This window comes from Tachysurus fulvidraco, chromosome 21 (assembly GCF_022655615.1).
Source record: "Tachysurus fulvidraco isolate hzauxx_2018 chromosome 21, HZAU_PFXX_2.0, whole genome shotgun sequence".
Lineage (NCBI taxonomy): Eukaryota > Metazoa > Chordata > Actinopteri > Siluriformes > Bagridae > Tachysurus > Tachysurus fulvidraco.
Genome location: NC_062538.1, coordinates 17,668,416 through 17,685,927, shown reverse-complemented (window position 1 = coordinate 17,685,927; position 17,512 = coordinate 17,668,416). Strand labels below are relative to the sequence as shown.

Below are 17,512 nucleotides of genomic sequence, written 5' to 3'. Positions count from 1 at the left end.
GCCTTATAATATTCAGTTCACAAGATAAGTATTGAAGACTTGAAGGCCGTCCTCTGTGGGCAGCAAAAAAATAAATCCGTTTCATAGTTGAGTTTCTGAGTGCACTACAGCTTTACTGTAAAACTGACTGAATTTAATATAGTTGCTGGTACTTACTTACAAAGAGCACAAAAAGCAAATTTTGCTTGCATTTTTTCGGCATTTATGGCGATGAGTATGATATATTTAAAACATATCTACAACTGTTACTAAGGGCCAGAGTCCAGTTATGTGGAGGCACAGCAAAATAAAGAAAAAAAATGTCTTTATAAATCCACTCATATACTGTACAGACAATGTGTGTTTGTGTACTGTATGTTCACAGGGACAACCTGGCAGAGATGGCATACCTGGCCCAAAAGGAGATCCTGTAAATATATTCGTCCTTTTTTCAAAGAAATATCATTCTGTATATTGTTTAACTTTAAAGATGTGGCAGGAAACAGGAAATCAATTTCTCCATCAATATGCAGTATGCTGATATTTTCTCAGATGATTTTATTTATTTATTTTTTTTTTTTAGTGGTATAGAGTTGGTATTGAGTACTGAATTTCTGTCTTATAGGGACCTATTGGGCCAACAGGACTTCGGGGAGAAACAGGACTTGAGGGCCCCATGGTAAGTGGTACAATATGTCTAATTCACTTTCATGTTTTCAATCGCACACTCCCGAGCAAACACTGCAAACTTCTTACGGTATCATTTTCAGATTTAATGTATTATCTGGCTTTCCCTTTCATTTTATATCCCACTTTAGGTCATCAGTATGCCGGTGCTGTGATTTTTGTTTGAACGTTAGAGGATATAACTACAGTAGAATACACATCCTTAAGTGATTTCCCAGCAGATGGCCACATTGTTACATATGAAAGGGTATCCAGTGAAACTGTAAAACATGACGTGACAATTTCCCCATGTGGTTTATATCCAACTGTGATAGATTCCATTTGTATCAGTTATGTGATTCGGAGTGCCAGAGAAGCTGCCATACATTATTCTATTATCAGTTTTAGATCTGAATCAGAAAGACATGCTTTTTTTAGAAGCCACACAAACAGTACGTGTGTAATGCCGACCGAATACCAACAAGACGTTCTGTACATATAGCCAGATTATAGCCAGACATCTATTATTTTGTTAGTATTTGTTTCTGCTTGTAATAATTAAAACCTTTAGAAACTGTTTAACTGGCACACTTAATGAGCATAGTTAGGTAGATTGTTGTTCGCTTGCCTTTGGGAAATTGCAGTTTTAAATGATGACCGGTAGTTTGCGGTCACACATGCAGTATGATTTTCACATGCAGATTACTTTTAGGGTTCTTGTAACTAATTTGTTACAAATAAAAGGGTAAAGGCTTTTTTGTTTGTTTGTTTGGGTTTTTTTTTTTTTTGCTCAGACTGAACATTTAATTGAATGCTGTTATCTCTGTAAATAATTAGCATGGGTTTTATATAGGAAAATACCATAGTCTCATAGCCATGGTCCATACTGAAGGTTAAAGAACATGCAGGCAGTATCATGTGAAGAATATCCATGAGCGAAAAACCGAGAGAACGGGCGGGCGATAAAAAGTTCACAAACAAGGTTCAGCCTTAACCAGACAACTGCATTGTAGGACTTTGTAATGAACAACACAAACAGCAGGGTTAAAAGCAAACAAACTATCTAACTAATTAAGTCCTAACAGCAAACAGGCTGAAACAATGTGCAACAAACCAGTGACAGTTCATGGTGGACGCAGGACCAAAACCAAATCAAAGACGCATGTCAAACCTGCCACTTTAAAAGCTGTACTTTCTCATTTTTGCAGATATTGATGTGGATTTTGATTATCTCATTATACATTTTTCAGATTTTGTGTTTAACCTTTTCACACACTCTGATTTTCATTTTCCTAAGTAGGTTTTTCTTAGCTGAAAGTTCTATTTGGGATTAATCATAAAGCATGTACTTCATCTGTAACGTGTTTAAGCTGTGTATCTGCATTTCATATAATCAAGCATTGTCTCATTTCATTTTGAATCAGGGTGCATTAGGAGCTCAAGGCTCTAAAGGATTTTTAGGTGTTAGAGTAAGTGCATCTTTATTTATACTCTTAATCTATATATTTTTTCCTCTTAAAGATTATTAAAGCAACATTAATGCTTTTTCACACATTTTGCCATTCTATTCTGTCTGTGTGTGCACGGATACTAATTGCAACTTTCCCATTATAGTTTTTTTTTTGCACTCAGAATAAAAATGCTTTTTTTGTTTATTACTTGAACTATATAAGAAGATATCATGTTGTTTACATATTTCTATTATGCTGAGCAGGGTAAAAGGGGACCTGAGGGAGACAAGGGAGAAGCCGGACCAAAGGGTGACAAAGTAGGTGCTACTTCAGAAAGATATATATATGTGTGTTTGTTTGTGTGTGTGTGTGTGTGTGTGTGTGTGTGTGTGTGTGTGTGTGTGTGTGTGTGTGTGTGTGTGTGTGTGTGTGTGTGTGTGTGTGTGTGTGTGTGTGTGTGTGTAGTAATTGATATATGTGATTAGGATATGGTTACGAATGTATGTGTTCTCCTTTTCACTAAACCAGGGTATTAAAGGAGACCCAGGGCTACAGGGTCAACAGGGTGAACAGGGACCCACTGGTTTTACAGGTTTTTCAGGGGTCAAAGGTCTGCCTGGGCCAAGGGGAATACAGGTACTGTACATGTATTTTTGTTATCTAAAACATATATATAATGATTTATTAACCATATTGTACTATATTTTTCAGCATTACTTTACATAATTCCCTTCTAATATCACTACTGCATCTTTTTCTCACGTCATTTGAACACTTTGCTATTTGTCTTTCTTTTAGGGAGAAGATGGAGACATGGGTCCACAGGGCAAATCAGGAAAGGAGGGGATAAAGGTCAGACGTCTACAATGCTATTCTAATTTCCCACATTGCTTTTCTGTGTTTTGTTGTATTCTTGTTCAACTATGAGTCTAATATCTCATCAAGCTTGTCAGTAATCTCACCTGAAATGGTTTGCATCATTCCATTGCTAAATCCATATATACTTCTTTCAAATGACATCAGTTTTGTCAACCATATTTTCCCTCTTATCAGATCAGGTGCTTTGTTTTCATGCCAATGTCGGTTGGATACAAGGCAAAATCCCAAGACCCATTTTAGTACAAATAAATAAAACAGAATTTTACTGACCTTTAACTAAAAGCTAAAAAAAAAAAAAAAAAGTTTAAAGTCTTTAAAGTCTTCATCCTACTATTCTCTTGTGAAGTCACTAAGCCTGTTTCCTCTCTGTGGAAAAAGTAAATAGTTCTTTGTGTCTTTTTTTATTGTTTTTTTTACTTTAAACGTATTTCCTAATTGTTTCATTTGTTTTTTTCCTAAAGGGCAACAGGGGATCAGAGGGCTGTCAGGGAAAGCTAGGACCAAGGGGACCAATGGTATTCCGGCACTACTTTTAAATCTGTTCTAAGCATCTCAGCAATTAGATTAGATAATTAGTATAAAGATATATTTATGTGCTGGTTTACAGTTGACTGAGTGATAATTCAGTGTATGTCTGATGCTACTTCAGGGTCGTACAGGGCAAAGAGGTCACGCTGGAATGCCTGGACCTCCGGTGAGATTATATTTTTACAAAGACAATAACTACGGAAGTCCTAAGAGGCTATGCATTATTCAATTTTTTCTTTTTTGTTTTTGTCCTGATAACAACTTAATTTTCTCGTTATCTCGGCAAGACAAAAGTTTTCTCATGTAACACATTGTTAATACGTAATGGATTATTAAAACTTTAAGCCTTTATACTCATAAATATACTCAATTGTTTTGTATTCATTTTGCTACTAAAAAACAATCGCTTGAGCTTGCAGACGCTCACAAGTATCTAAAGCCTCGTCCCTGTAATATAGGTGCTGCTAGTTTAACCATGCTTTCAGAAACAGCTGCATATATTTTCTTTGACGATACAGATGCAGACATCTCAGCCTGATTCTTACGTGTCGGACACGTCAATCACATGAGTCCCTGATCAAAGTCAAAGGGAATGCGATCATCCATGAAGCTTATTTACTGCACCTTTGCTGCCTCTAGTTCATGTTCTTATGCAGAGATGATGAGAAAATTAAGTTGTCGTCGCAACAAAACAAATTTCCGTCGAGATAACGAGAAAAATCACACAGTTAACACGTCAAAAAAAACAACGAAAGAAAGAAAGAAAAAAAAGAACGAAAAAAATCTAATAATCCATAGCCTTTTAGGACTAACGGACACAACAGAGCCTAAAGTGCAAAATTTCAGCATGTCCTATTTGGTTTTCTTTCAATATTTTAGGGATTTCCAGGTCTTCACGGAGGATTCGGGGCTGAAGGAAAGCCTGGTACACAGGTTCCCATTCTATATTCTCATACCATGATTACTGCTTTACTGATTATTTCCCTGTGTACATGGAGAGAAGGGTAGGAGCAGGCAGCTGTTGTGTCTATAAAGTCTTGAAGTTTGAGCAATTCTCAAGTGAACTTTTAATATAACATTATTAACCTGATTTGATTTTGTGAGAATCAGCCAGATGATATGCCATGATAAAATGTTTGTGGTCTATAAAACACATTGAACAAATCTATGGAATGTAATTTGAAATAAAATATGTTACGATGCTTAATGTAATAAATACATCCATGAATATTCAGATAGTATACTGAATGTTTAAATATGTAAATTAATAATATTTTAAGCTTCTAATATTGATATTGCAGTATCCAATGTTGATATCCGATGTTTCTTCAAAACTCCTGTCATACACTAGTGGAGTCTGAATATATTTTTCTTAATGCAGTTTAGTAATGACGTTCTTTAATATCTTTTCTGTATTTCAGGGACCCCAAGGTGCTACAGGTAACCCAGGGGAAAAAGGACTAATGGTGAATACAATTCTTTCAAAATAAAAAGCCTCAGATTTCGATCTAAAAGATGTTTCCTTCCTTTTATATGTACTATATGTGTTTTCTTTATCCCTCAGCCACCGCAATAGCGCTCTAAATGTATTTGATAGCACATTGGTGCAGAAAAAGGTTCTTGTTGGTAAACTTGTCATGTTTTATAGTGAATATGATAGGACTGTTATCATAAAAAAAGGCTTTTCCCAACACACTTTTTAGTGATTTTTCTGAGAATAAATGGGCTCAATGTTGAATATTATTCTTTAGACATAAATGTTTGAGTAAAATATGGGGTGCTGAAAATGTAACGGTGACTATAATCAGCTGAAAAATAAACACGTAGATTTGTAGTAATATGTCTTTTCTTTTTTTCCTGCTTGTTCATCCAGGGCTTGCATGGCAGTGCTGGACAGCCTGGTATGGATGGACCAACTGGATATCCTGTGAGCTTCCTTTTTTCTTACAACCATTCTTTTTAGAGGGAATGTACTGTACTAGTGCAGGTAGTCCTTCTTATTTAGTATCCGATGTGATAAGAATATAAATAAAGGCAGCTAATTGGCATGAGAAGTTCGTTTGTTTGCAACCAGTTTTGGACAGATTTACACAGAAGCTGGTTTATACAGTATTTGGGCTAACTGTGTAAACACATCCACTCATAGATAATAAAACGTTTATTAAAAAAAGAAAATAAAAATAATAAGGATTAATAAGAGGAATTAATAAGAATGTAAAATGCAGTAAACAAAAATGATGTAAAAAAAAATACACTGAAAAGTAAAACACTTAATTGCTTTGTCTTTACATGACCTGGTCTCTTCAGCGATGCTTTAAAAATTACTTCTGGGCTTTTGTTGCGGAAGTGAGCTTTGTAGTTGAATTCTTGAAAGAATAATAACAAATTTACAATGGTAATTTAATCACAATTGTACATATCTACCACATATTCCTCCATTTTCAGGGTCCAACTGGACAAGAAGGACCCCGGGGCAGTCCAGGTCCACCAGGAGAGAGGGTAATTGTGTTCCGTTCTTTTGCTTGTTTTTAGTCTTTTATGTTAGGTGAGTACTGGTGTGTAATTTACTTTTGTTATTTCCTCAGGGATTCTCAGGAAAGCCAGGAGCAGTGGGGCCTCAGGGCCCTGTTGGCATGTATGTAAGTGATGCTTCTGCAGGGCTCTCCAGAAAGTGGGGCTTTCCAATTAACAATGTTTGTATGTAAGACAAAGCAATGTGGGAATTGTAGCCTGCAGCATTTTCTTGTTTCCCAGGTTTAAAGGTATATATGGTAATGTTAGTTGTAGGTTTAGCATAAAGCTCAGAAGATCTATAATATTTTGTTTATACATAGGTGGTGATTGTGAATTGGGGATTTCAAAGCCCTGGTCAATTTAAGCAAACCAAGCAAACTCACCATAAAACCCTCAGAAAACAATATAATCCATTTGTCCAGTCCCTGTAACTATAACTAAACTTCATTGCAGGCATTGTTTCACAGTTTACACTGAGCATGAATTATTCATTGTTTGGTTATACATCTTTTGAATTATTGTTATTTATTTGTTGGTTATACATCTTCCTGCAACTTTTGCTCCTTGTGTGCTAAACAGATTATAACTATAATATGACAGAATAGTACAGCACTATAGGTACAGATGCAGGTACAACATGCTACAGTATTTACAACATTAGTGTATGACTGTTTTTTGGACACCGGAGGCCCACCTGTACCTAATACCCAGTAAAGTGCATTTAGACTGTCTGCTTATATAAGTGTCCTTAAGACAGCTGTCTTACAGTGTTTTTCTGCACGTCAAGGGTTTTACAGGAAGCACAGGCACACGAGGAAGACCAGGAAGCATGGGAGAACAGGTGACTACAATATTATATGCATTATATTGTTACATTATATTCATACAAAGACTTTGTGATCAAACTATTTTCCTGATAGGGAGAACCAGGTGTGAAAGGACCACCAGGACCCAGTGGAAAGCCTGGACCTGCAGTAAGTATTATAAAATGTATGTATGTATGCATGTATGCATGTATGTATGTATGTATGTATGTATGTATGTATGTATGTATGTATGTATGTATGTATGTATGTATGTATGTATATGATGCACATACCGACTTATAGACCCATTTTTTTTGTCTCAAGGGACTAACTGGGCCACCTGGAGTGAGAGGTCCTCAAGGACCACAAGTGAGTTTCCACATAACCTAATCAGCATTTTAGACTACAGTGTGATTTAATGCTTATAATGCAGATGAGGAACTGCTTATTTGTACTACAAATGAGAATACAGTTAGAGTTTTTTTTTTTATTTTTTCTATTTTCTAATTGCTCATTGCACCTCCTCAGGGCAGGCAAGGGGATCCTGGGCCTCAAGGAATAGACGGTGCATGTGTAAGTCATATTTTATGGAATAATCTTTTTAATATCATATATAGATGGATTTTTCTTTATTGTTCAATTCAATTCAAGTTTATTTGTATAGCGCTTTTTACAATAGACATTGTCTAAAAGCAGATTTACAGAACATAAACATCAAGGTGGACATAACTAATGATAAAGGAAATAACGAATAATAAAAGAAATAAGAATTTACAGAATAAAAATAAATTATTTAAATTATTTAAAAATAAATAATCACTGTTTCATTTGGGTATGCTTAGAGCACTGTCCATGGTGCTGAAGGAGTTGCTGATTAAAGTGCTGGTGTTTTGGTGCTTTGGGATGAGTGGTGGCACTGTATTAGTTCCACACTTGAGTCTTGCAGACAATTTGTAACAGTTGACATGGTAAACAGATATTAGCAAATTGTAATGCAAATGACCCCAAAATATGAGAACAGCCACAATAAGCCTCATTTAGCAAGATGGATAAAAACAAATGTATTATTTAATCATTTAGAATTTTCTTAAGATGTCTGTTATTCATAAACACCCAGTCTGGAAAATATTTATATCTTATAAGAGCCCTGAGTTTGTGTGAATTTATGAGAAACTCATTAATTTGAAATTCGATTGACAAAGTTGGTGAGTCACAATTATGTATTACATTGTCAAGTTTATTTAATTCAGCTGTACACACAAATTTAATGAACATTTTAGGAAAATCAGTCTCATTTTAGGAAAATCAGTCTTGTGAAAATATCACAATTAATCAACAAAGCAATGTAGGTATTCATATATTGAGACAGGTATATACTTGGGATGCCAGTATATCACAGGGCACCATGCAGACACAATCACAATTCTACCATTTACAAATATGGGCAAATTATATATGCCAAGACACATATTGACTTACTTGTTGGAACTGGGAAGAAAATTACAGTACCTGTAGGAACCCATGCACAAAGGGAGAACATGAGAAATTCCACATAGACAGCAGAGCTCACATTGTCCCCAAGCAAAGGAGTCTTCCTGGGTTTGGTCTATGAGCACCACCACATTTCTTCACTAAGCAAACAGAGTTTAAGCATGCTTTTCCCTTATAAAAGTGGGACTTATTATTCATAAAATTAGGTAATTATTGTTATCCCTTGCTTTTTCTTTTGCAGGGTCCTCTAGGGCTGCAGGGAGTTGATGGGATGATGGGAAGACCAGGGCCTTATGGCAGTAAAGGAGTGCCAGGAGATCCAGGCCCAAGAGGGCCTCCAGGTATCCCAGTAAGTCTTGCACTTCTAAAACAATGGAAAATCTATGTAAAATAAATAAATAAATAAATAAATAAATAAATAAACATAATGAGTGCCCATAGTGTATTAGTATGTTTAATGGTGTACATCCTGAAAGTGTTACATCATTTTCCCCAGGGCTCTCACGGTGAAAATGGGTTGCCTGGACCAGCTGGGGACAGGGGGGAGAAGGTGAGATTTTTTAAATAATTTTTTTCTTGTTTGAATAACTTACATAAAAATGTGTTTGAACTACTAGGGAATAATGGGCCATCTTGGTGATATGGGGCCTTCTGGACTCGAAGGTGAACAGGTCAGATTGTATGCTTTTATAACATTTACAAAATAATTGGGGATATAGTTGCCACTTGAGTGTGATTATATACTTTTGATTTCCGTAGGGTCCAGCGGGTCTAGTCGGACAGGAGGGACCGTTGGGGAGAAAAGGGGATCAGGTCAGGTGATATATGTTACTTTGCAAATTAGATGAAACTTTTTTGCACTACAGAAATCTTGGAATTTTAGGTTTCAAATTGTTGCTTTTCATTCGTAGGGAGAACAAGGCCTCTGTGGTAACCTTGGTCCCCAGGGACAGAAAGGAGACAGGGGTCCACAGGGTACAAAAGGTCTGCAGGGTCTACCTGGTCAGCTTGGAAAAGAGGTGAATGTTTTTTCCCTACACACCATATCATTGAGGTCTGTGGCACAATAATATAAAAGCAAAAGTTTGATGTCTGTAATTGTCTCAATCAAGGGAGATGTTGGTAAACGTGGAGATCCTGGTTATCCTGGGCCTGAAGGGGAAAAAGTGAGTTACATAAACTACATACTATGTCCCATCTTTTCTGTAAAGTGCTTACACGCAATACATGTTAAGGCCTTTGGGATTTGGTGTTTTTTATTTCAGGGTGAAAGAGGCCCTCAGGGGATGACTGGTTTAGAAGGGCCCTGGGGCGCTGTAGGAGCAAGAGGAGCACGGGGAACAAAAGGAGACAAGGGCAATGTTGGCCTTCTGGTAAGAGTAAAAATACCATATATATGTGCTCCTTTTTGTATGCAGCCATGGGGTATTATGTTTATAAGCAGATAACTCTGTCCACCACATATTTTCAGGCTGAGCCAGGTCTTATGGGTGAAGTTGGACCTGTTGGGTTGAAAGGACTTCCTGTGAGTAGATTTTTGTTTAAATACATTTGCATAAATTAGGAATGCTTTGGAAGTTATTCATAATTAACAATTTTGCTAAGCTGATCCTAATAAACTATTCTTTTACTAAGGGAGAAGTGGGACCACCAGGGCCAGTAGGAGCAAATGGACCACCAGGGGACAAGGTACCAGATTTGTTTAACAGTTTTGCATTTGGCCTTGAATATGTATATAATCAGCTTTAACCAAATTACAGAGCTGTCAGTAATCTCTAAAGGGCAATACAGTGATGATGTTTTTCCCATATCTCATAAAAATGCCCTGTTGCAGCTTTAAAGTGTACACAACTAAATCAAGCACTTTCTGAAAAAAGTATTGAGAGATGTACAGTAGGCACTTTTTGTACGTCCTTGGTGTGTATTTTCTACCTGGGAGAATGTATGCAGTGAACCTTCAACATATTGTGTGAACATAATTGTACCTCATTGACCACTTATTAGGGTGCATTTCTAGTAAGAGAACTTTAGATAATGAAGCACCTTGAGTCACTCAATCAGTTAGTCTCTCAGTCTGTGAGTCAGTCTGTCACTCAGGGAATTAATCAGTCTCTATCATTTAGACAGATAGTCACTCAGTCAGATAGAGTCACTTACTCACTCACTTATTCGGGCTATGACTCACTCACCTTATCACACACATCACAGTCACGCATTCAGTCAGTCAGCCTGTCAGATAACCAGTCTGTCAAACACTCATTTATTTTATCAACCACTTATTCATTCATTCATTCATTCATTCATTCATTCATTCATTCATTCATTCATTCATTCACAGACACAGACAATCAGTTACTTTCTCATTTATTTCCTAAGTCAGTTGGTTAAGCAATCAGTCAGTTGCAGTCACTTTCCATGCATGCAATGTGAGCACTAGTAAATTATCTGATGAGACCTTCCCTATAAAGGCCATTTCATATAACCTGGACTACTTAAATTCTGTTTTCATCCATTAAAAAACAACAACTACTGAAGCACCAAGGTTGGTACAGCCTGCTTTCTTGTCATGGGCTAATGGCATACGTGTTTGTTCTTACTCAAAGGGGGAGATGGGATCATCTGGCTTGCCTGGTATGCCTGGAATTACTGGGCCTCAGGTATGGATTACTTAAACATTCCTTCACATCCTTATGGGGATAATAAATATATAGAATATAAATATATAGAAGATATATAGATAAATATAAGGAGATGTCATGCATCCTGGTACAAATCCAGTGAAATACCTAACAAGAATATGTTTATTTTTTATTATAAAGACTATATGTGTGCAAATAATGTCTGTGTTTTAATTAGGGAATAGCTGGTGTGCCAGGAGTTAGAGGAGACACTGGAAAACCTGGACAACAGGTTAGCATCTGTTATTCTATCTGTTAGTGTTTGCATAATTAGCATATTATCTATTTATTGTCTTTAATTGCCTTAAATACAGGGTACTGAAGGGCCTGTAGGTCCTAAAGGAGATGTTGGGCCAAAAGGCTATGCAGGGCCAGAGGGAGAGAAAGGAGAGCCAGGGATCCCAGGAGAAACAGGAGAGCAGGTAAGAGATCGCAAAGAACTACTATATCTACTTTAAGAAATTCTCCTCAATAAATGCTGTGTATATTTAAATAATAATGTGTTCTTTAGGGACCAGAGGGCCTTCCAGGTATTCAAGGGCCCCCTGCATTGCCTGGTTTAGAGGTTTGATTTTGCCCTACATTTCCTTTCACACAACTCCAGCTATATAGATTTGTAGGTCATATAGCTTCATGGATTTTGTCACAGGGTATCTGCTTTCTACTTTCCAATCTTTAGGGACCACCAGGAGAGTCAGGACTTCAGGGCCCACCAGGTCCACCAGGATCCCCGGTAGGTATAGACCAGCGGTGTCCAAACTTAAGCAGTCTATATAAAGACTGGCCTATGGCTTGATATGCCCCAACTCCAGGAAGTGTATCACAGACTTTATTTAACCTTATACATAATATTTATATTAAATATTTATACATAATTAAATACTTAAATCAACATTGTTGCATAATGTGAGGGTAAAACAGGCATTCAAATGCAGAGGTCTATACAAGCTGCATGATGTAAAAAAGGTGAATTCTCAGATGTACAGTATGAGGCATTCAATAGCTAAAGAAATCTACCAAACTCACCCAACCATACACGGATAACATCCCTTCACTTCCCTTTCCACTTATTCTTCTGCCCGTTTTTTGGTCTTTTTCAAAGAAAAAAAAAAGACATGATAAATTATTGCTATTTGTTCTCTTTGGAAAACTCAAGACATACAGGCTGGACATATTGTTTTGAAGCTTTATTTTTAAAAAATGGCACTTGTAAAGCAAGTCAATTTAGGCACTTTATTTAAACACAGTAAATTATTGTTTACCTCACTGCACAAGTTTGTAAATTCATACGTTTATTTTTAACCACCTTTTTAATGCATATTGATTGCTGCAGGGAAAGATGGGTCGACAAGGACCAGAGGGAAGACAAGGCATGAAAGGAGACAGGGTAAAGTCATAGTGGCAGTTTCATTCTGCCTTAATATCTTTGTCCTTTCCAAAGTACTTCTGTTTGTGTTTTTTTCTATTATAACAGAGGAAAAGTGTTTAAAGTTTGCACATTGTAATAAAGCTTTAAAAGGTCGTAAATGTCAGCTAATAAAAAGTGCTTGTGTGTGTTAGGGAGATGATGGCATTAATGGACCACTAGGAAAGATGGGTCTCATCGGTAGGAAGGTGAGATTACCATTCATGTCTTTAAAATATTTTCTACACTGATGAATTGGCTTACAGTATGTGAGATAAAGTTTACTGTTAACTCTTTACCAAAACGTTTCTACTCACTGTGGTTTGCTGTAGACAGATCATAATTTAACTGACCTTAATTCTTATTTTCCTAAGGGGAAAAAAGGCAAAACTGGTTTAAGGGGCACAAGAGGACCAAGAGGAGAAAAGGTTCAAATTCACTGGTTTAGTAATGATGCAACATTATCCATCCATCTTTGTCAATCGCATCCATAGCTGTTTTGATCACTGCATGCACATACAGAATAATGACTGATGTCTGACATCAAGAATCAATGTTCCTGTTATAATAGTATCATATCGTATTATTTTAAAAGTAAACAATAATCTACAAGCATTGAGTGAGGAAAGTTTGGAAAGTTTCAGCTGTCATTCTCTTGGCTGCCCAATAGGGAGAGAAAGGAGAGATGGGTGAGAAAGGACTCCTAGGATGGGAAGGGTCTATGGTAAGTCTGCTCTACTTATCCAGATACCAGAAGAGTCCACAAAACCGTGGTCTAATGGTTCTAGTTCAACATAACCGACATTTCTTCTAATAGTTTTGAAGTCCTAACATATTATCTTTACTCCCAGGGTATTTTAGGTCAACAAGGAGATACGGGTGAAGAAGGTGCAAAAGGAGAAGAGGTACAGCTAGGACAATCTACCAATCTACTTTTTTTTATGAATATTTAATACATATAGTTATCCATTTTGGTAGGGAGAGAAGGGTGATCAAGGGTCACCTGGTCCTCCAGGAAAAGATGGCTTAAAGGTAACCCATTGCCTTAGTCAATATTAGACATAATGTCCAGTTAATGGAAATCTTAGACTCTATGTTTGTCGAATTTTCTGTCAATTTGTTTGTGTTTTAGGGAAACCAGGGTCCTTTCGGTCTACCTGGACTACCAGGACCAAAGGGGGATCAGGTAATTTGAGATCATTGTATGTGATTATCCATATTTAGTTCAGTTTCAAATGAATGCTTCATGTTCTACTAAAATAATAAAAAAGTTTTTTTTCAGTAAGTAGAGCGATTGACACATTTTCAGTGGTACATTTAAACACATTTCGATTATGGAAAAAACAATATTTATGTTTCTACGTATACCATTGTACGCTAATATTATTTAAGTATAGTTTTCTCTTCATACTTATAGTCTTGTGTCTGTCTCTAGGGTAGTATTGGTATATCTGGTCCAAGAGGGACGCCTGGCATACCAGGACTACTGGTGTGTATTGATCTGAACAATATATTTTAGAAAATGACAAAAACACCTATAAAGATTTTTTTTTATGAAAATGTATATTCTAGTATATTGAAAATGTAGTATGTGTCTTAAGATGTGAGAAAAGGTAATATCTCCATAAAAGGACATTAACATATCTGACTTAGGCGTTTCCTATTTCTCCTATTTTGCAGGGCTTGTTTGGAGCAAAGGTATGATTTTATATATATGTGTGTGTATATCTTTTTTTTTTTTTACCGAAACTGAGAATTCTCAGAATGAATGTCCTTGAACAGATGGGAACAGAAAATAAAATGTTGTTCGGTGATCAACAGCGATCCATAAATAATAGTTCTGGATTTTCAAGATTTCTGTTTACTGTTCAGATTGTTCAGTTTCATTGCTTTTCCGTCTGGACTGGAGGCCATACGATAATACAACAATGCTCTATCTATCTAGTGAGTAGCGTGAGTCAGTGAGTGAGCAAAAGTAAGGATATGTTTGGGTTTTTTCCACATTTTGTAAACTAAACTCAATCAAAACAAAAGGTAGATGAGGATAATGGACTGTGTTATTCTAGTCACTAATCAATGTCTCGCTGCTCATTTTCTCTTTTATAGCTTTCGATTGGTCTCTTGTCGTATCGTCATCAAATCTAGTGACAGAAAGCATGTTTACTATAAGACCATCTGCTTCTTATTTCTGTCGATATTACATTTTGTAAATGAAATTTAATAGTATGTCGTTAAGAAAGTATCACAGTATTCTTCAAGGAAACGAGTTAAAATGATTTGATTAAATATCAGAGAAGCACACGACCATGTCTTGGTAATGTATTCCTTCAAACCACAAAATATGATTACAGTCATGGTGATTCCTGTGCTAACAGTCATGAAAAGAGGATTTTGGTGGTGAAATGATCGCATATGTATGAAATAAAAGGATATTTCAAAGTCTTGCTTTCTAAACTTGATATAAATATAACCAAGGATATATATAACTGAATCCAAAATGTTTGTATCCTCTTAAGGATAATCGCAGTTTCAGTTTTGAAAGTCTTTAATTTCTCCAAATAATTTTATTTTATTTATTTATTTATTTTTTAACCCAGAATCCCATTGGATGCAAATTTTTCGAGCTCCACTACCTATATGTGTTGTATGACTATCTATATGAAGAGTAATAAAGGCTGTCCTTCTGTATTTGCAGGGTTTAAAGGGTTTACAGGGAGCTCCTGGACCAGCTGGAAAGAGGGGCCTTCCGGTTAGTGTCTTATTACAAGTACACTAGTCATGGGAGACAGTTTAATCAGAGCCTGGATTTAAATGTTGAGAAAAATAAAACATTTCACATGACCCTTGAAAATGTTATTCATATGCCATTCAGATAATATGTGCAGTATGTAGATTTTTTCTTGAAACAACTCCCTCTGTCTGCTGTGCTGTTTGATGGATTGTTTTTTTTTGTTTTTTTTTTTTAGGGACCACCTGGACCCCCAGGACCTCCGGGCATCACTGTGAACCTTACTATTACCCAAATTAAAGCAAGTCAATTCTTATTGCTTATATCAATCATTTTTAGATAAAGGTATAGGATCAGAGAGGCAGAACATGTTTTCGATGCTTTAATTGGGGAGAAAGAAATGATGTGGATGGCCAGATGGAGCAAGCAGTCAGGGTTACTTATAATCTACAAGCACCAGTCATTAATATTACAAAAGGATAAGCCATTATGGAGAAACAGGAACTATAGGTTTAGGAACGTACATGAGACTTTGAGACCACACAAAAGAGCATGAGGGTGGACATACCAGTGACAGGAGAGAAGGGGAGGAAGCTGTATAACAGGCAGAAGCAATGCTCACTGCTCTATGAAACACAGTGTGTGTGATAAGTGTCAGTTTAGACAAGAAGGCATCTTTACATGCCTGTCAAAAAACTGCTCCAACAAATGTTTAAACGATGTTGATTTATTTACCCATGACTCTTTTTTACATTGTGTTGAATTTCCTTTTTCTCTCCAACAGGATTTGATGTATGTCTCAGACAAGCCCAACTACTCACTCATCCAGGTGCTCTTAGATTCGCTGAACCATGACCTGAGGCTGTTGCTGGATCCACCTGATGGCAGTAAAGAACATCCAGCCTCCACTTGCCTGGAACTGTGGCTGTGCCACCCCAACTACACCAGTGGTCAGAACCCCATCACCTCATGATGCTGCTGTTTATTCAGTTCCTTACCAGGGTCACTAATGAGCACGTTTTTACTGTTCATTATTTAGTCTGTTTAAATTTAGCCCTGATATGTTTATGTCATTGGTTCTTCAGTTCCTTAGGTTAGGTGTGAACCCAACAAACACATTTGTTCCAAGACTACCTGAGAGAACAAATACTAGTGCATACTGTAATTCACGGACTTCAGTGATTCAATAAGGATTTAGAACAGTGCCAAAGCATAAAGCTTAAAAAACAAACAAAAAAATATGCATTTCTTGGCTGTAGATCCCAGATTCAGTACACAATATACTCATTCATTCAACTTCAATAAGCGCTTTATCCTGTCAGGTTCTTAGTGGATCCGGTCCGAATCCCAGGAATACGAGGTAGCTACATACCAAGGAGGAGAAGGCATGGACACAGTCGAACAATGACTGAAAACTTTTGATACTGTATTTTCAGTTTGGCTCCTTCCTGCACACTTATAGTGTAACCCAAGTGTATTTCATTTCTTATAGTGCTAAGTAAAACGCACAACCATTTCAAGAACATGAAGTAACTGAAACATTATTTATCAGTAATATGCTTTTATAACCTTGTAATTACAGGGTTCTATTATATCGACCCGAATCAGGGCAGCACTGCAGATGCTCTTTTGGCTTACTGTGACTTTTCTGAGTCAAGGGCAGAGACATGTCTTCACCCTAGAACTACACAGGTGACTGCCGAAAGCTTAAACTGTATCATATTGTTGAGATTCTTTTCTGGGAAGGAACTCTAAACCCATAATTATCATTCCCCACAGCTACCCGTGAGAGCATGGTTGAATGACTCTGTATCAGATAGTGCTTTCTACTGGCTCAGCTCCCTTCACAGGGGCTTTGCGGTAAGCAAATTTCAGGGTTGTTTTGATTAGCGAGTGTAGAACATTAAATAGATTTTCAATATGAAATAAAATGCCTTCTTCCTTCTCTTTGGCCAGTTTGAATACACAGGTCTCACTGTGGTCCAGGCCAGATTTCTGAGACTTCAGAGCAACCTGGCAGAGCAGAGAGTGACTTATTCCTGCTATCCCGGACACAGATTGGGACAAACACAGCGGCAAGCACGCTTTCTCACCAGCTCATTACAGCAGAGCTACCAGGGGACCCTTCAGGACTGTGTGGTATATGATATTTAATAACATATGTGTTTAAAGAGCAAGAGTTTTTTTTTTTTTCGTAGTCACTATTTTCTAGTTATGCAATGTTACAAAGAGAGTGAAAGTTTGTGCATCTTTGGATCCTGACCTGATGAGCAGAGTGTACAGATAAGGAAGTCAGAGAGCTGGACTAAGACTAAGGCTCCATTCTTATTTCTATCGATATTACATTTTGTAAATGAAATTTAATAGTATGTCATTAAGAAAGTATC

General features: G+C 36.8%; 1 protein-coding gene across 3 annotated transcripts in view; it reads left to right on the top strand.

Annotated features, from left to right (window-relative positions):
• Positions 1 to 17,512, top strand: part of si:ch211-196i2.1 (collagen alpha-1(I) chain) — a 61,269-nt gene that overhangs the window by 41,218 nt on the left and 2,539 nt on the right. For 2 of the 3 annotated variants that reach the window (XM_027142422.2, XM_047805996.1), the window contains 46 exons: positions 365 to 409; positions 605 to 658; positions 2,070 to 2,114; positions 2,360 to 2,413; positions 2,625 to 2,732; positions 2,895 to 2,948; positions 3,437 to 3,490; positions 3,625 to 3,669; positions 4,383 to 4,436; positions 4,925 to 4,969; positions 5,377 to 5,430; positions 5,949 to 6,002; positions 6,089 to 6,142; positions 6,805 to 6,858; positions 6,938 to 6,991; positions 7,148 to 7,192; positions 7,352 to 7,396; positions 8,556 to 8,663; positions 8,811 to 8,864; positions 8,932 to 8,985; positions 9,074 to 9,127; positions 9,226 to 9,333; positions 9,427 to 9,480; positions 9,580 to 9,687; positions 9,786 to 9,839; positions 9,950 to 10,003; positions 10,918 to 10,971; positions 11,171 to 11,224; positions 11,307 to 11,414; positions 11,504 to 11,557; positions 11,672 to 11,725; positions 12,326 to 12,379; positions 12,553 to 12,606; positions 12,772 to 12,825; positions 13,068 to 13,121; positions 13,249 to 13,302; positions 13,376 to 13,429; positions 13,530 to 13,583; positions 13,833 to 13,886; positions 14,078 to 14,095; positions 15,093 to 15,146; positions 15,364 to 15,426; positions 15,910 to 16,075; positions 16,708 to 16,817; positions 16,905 to 16,985; positions 17,082 to 17,264. In XM_027142422.2, coding sequence (XP_026998223.2) covers positions 365 to 409; positions 605 to 658; positions 2,070 to 2,114; positions 2,360 to 2,413; positions 2,625 to 2,732; positions 2,895 to 2,948; positions 3,437 to 3,490; positions 3,625 to 3,669; positions 4,383 to 4,436; positions 4,925 to 4,969; positions 5,377 to 5,430; positions 5,949 to 6,002; positions 6,089 to 6,142; positions 6,805 to 6,858; positions 6,938 to 6,991; positions 7,148 to 7,192; positions 7,352 to 7,396; positions 8,556 to 8,663; positions 8,811 to 8,864; positions 8,932 to 8,985; positions 9,074 to 9,127; positions 9,226 to 9,333; positions 9,427 to 9,480; positions 9,580 to 9,687; positions 9,786 to 9,839; positions 9,950 to 10,003; positions 10,918 to 10,971; positions 11,171 to 11,224; positions 11,307 to 11,414; positions 11,504 to 11,557; positions 11,672 to 11,725; positions 12,326 to 12,379; positions 12,553 to 12,606; positions 12,772 to 12,825; positions 13,068 to 13,121; positions 13,249 to 13,302; positions 13,376 to 13,429; positions 13,530 to 13,583; positions 13,833 to 13,886; positions 14,078 to 14,095; positions 15,093 to 15,146; positions 15,364 to 15,426; positions 15,910 to 16,075; positions 16,708 to 16,817; positions 16,905 to 16,985; positions 17,082 to 17,264 — 2,997 coding nt within the window. Of the gene's footprint in view, positions 1 to 364; positions 410 to 604; positions 659 to 2,069; positions 2,115 to 2,359; positions 2,414 to 2,624; positions 2,733 to 2,894; positions 2,949 to 3,436; positions 3,491 to 3,624; positions 3,670 to 4,382; positions 4,437 to 4,924; positions 4,970 to 5,376; positions 5,431 to 5,948; positions 6,003 to 6,088; positions 6,143 to 6,804; positions 6,859 to 6,937; positions 6,992 to 7,147; positions 7,193 to 7,351; positions 7,397 to 8,555; positions 8,664 to 8,810; positions 8,865 to 8,931; positions 8,986 to 9,073; positions 9,128 to 9,225; positions 9,334 to 9,426; positions 9,481 to 9,579; positions 9,688 to 9,785; positions 9,840 to 9,949; positions 10,004 to 10,917; positions 10,972 to 11,170; positions 11,225 to 11,306; positions 11,415 to 11,503; positions 11,558 to 11,671; positions 11,726 to 12,325; positions 12,380 to 12,552; positions 12,607 to 12,771; positions 12,826 to 13,067; positions 13,122 to 13,248; positions 13,303 to 13,375; positions 13,430 to 13,529; positions 13,584 to 13,832; positions 13,887 to 14,077; positions 14,096 to 15,092; positions 15,147 to 15,363; positions 15,427 to 15,909; positions 16,076 to 16,447; positions 16,589 to 16,707; positions 16,818 to 16,904; positions 16,986 to 17,081; positions 17,265 to 17,512 lie in introns of those variants that run through there. The other variant, XR_007139048.1, reaches the window with a different exon arrangement.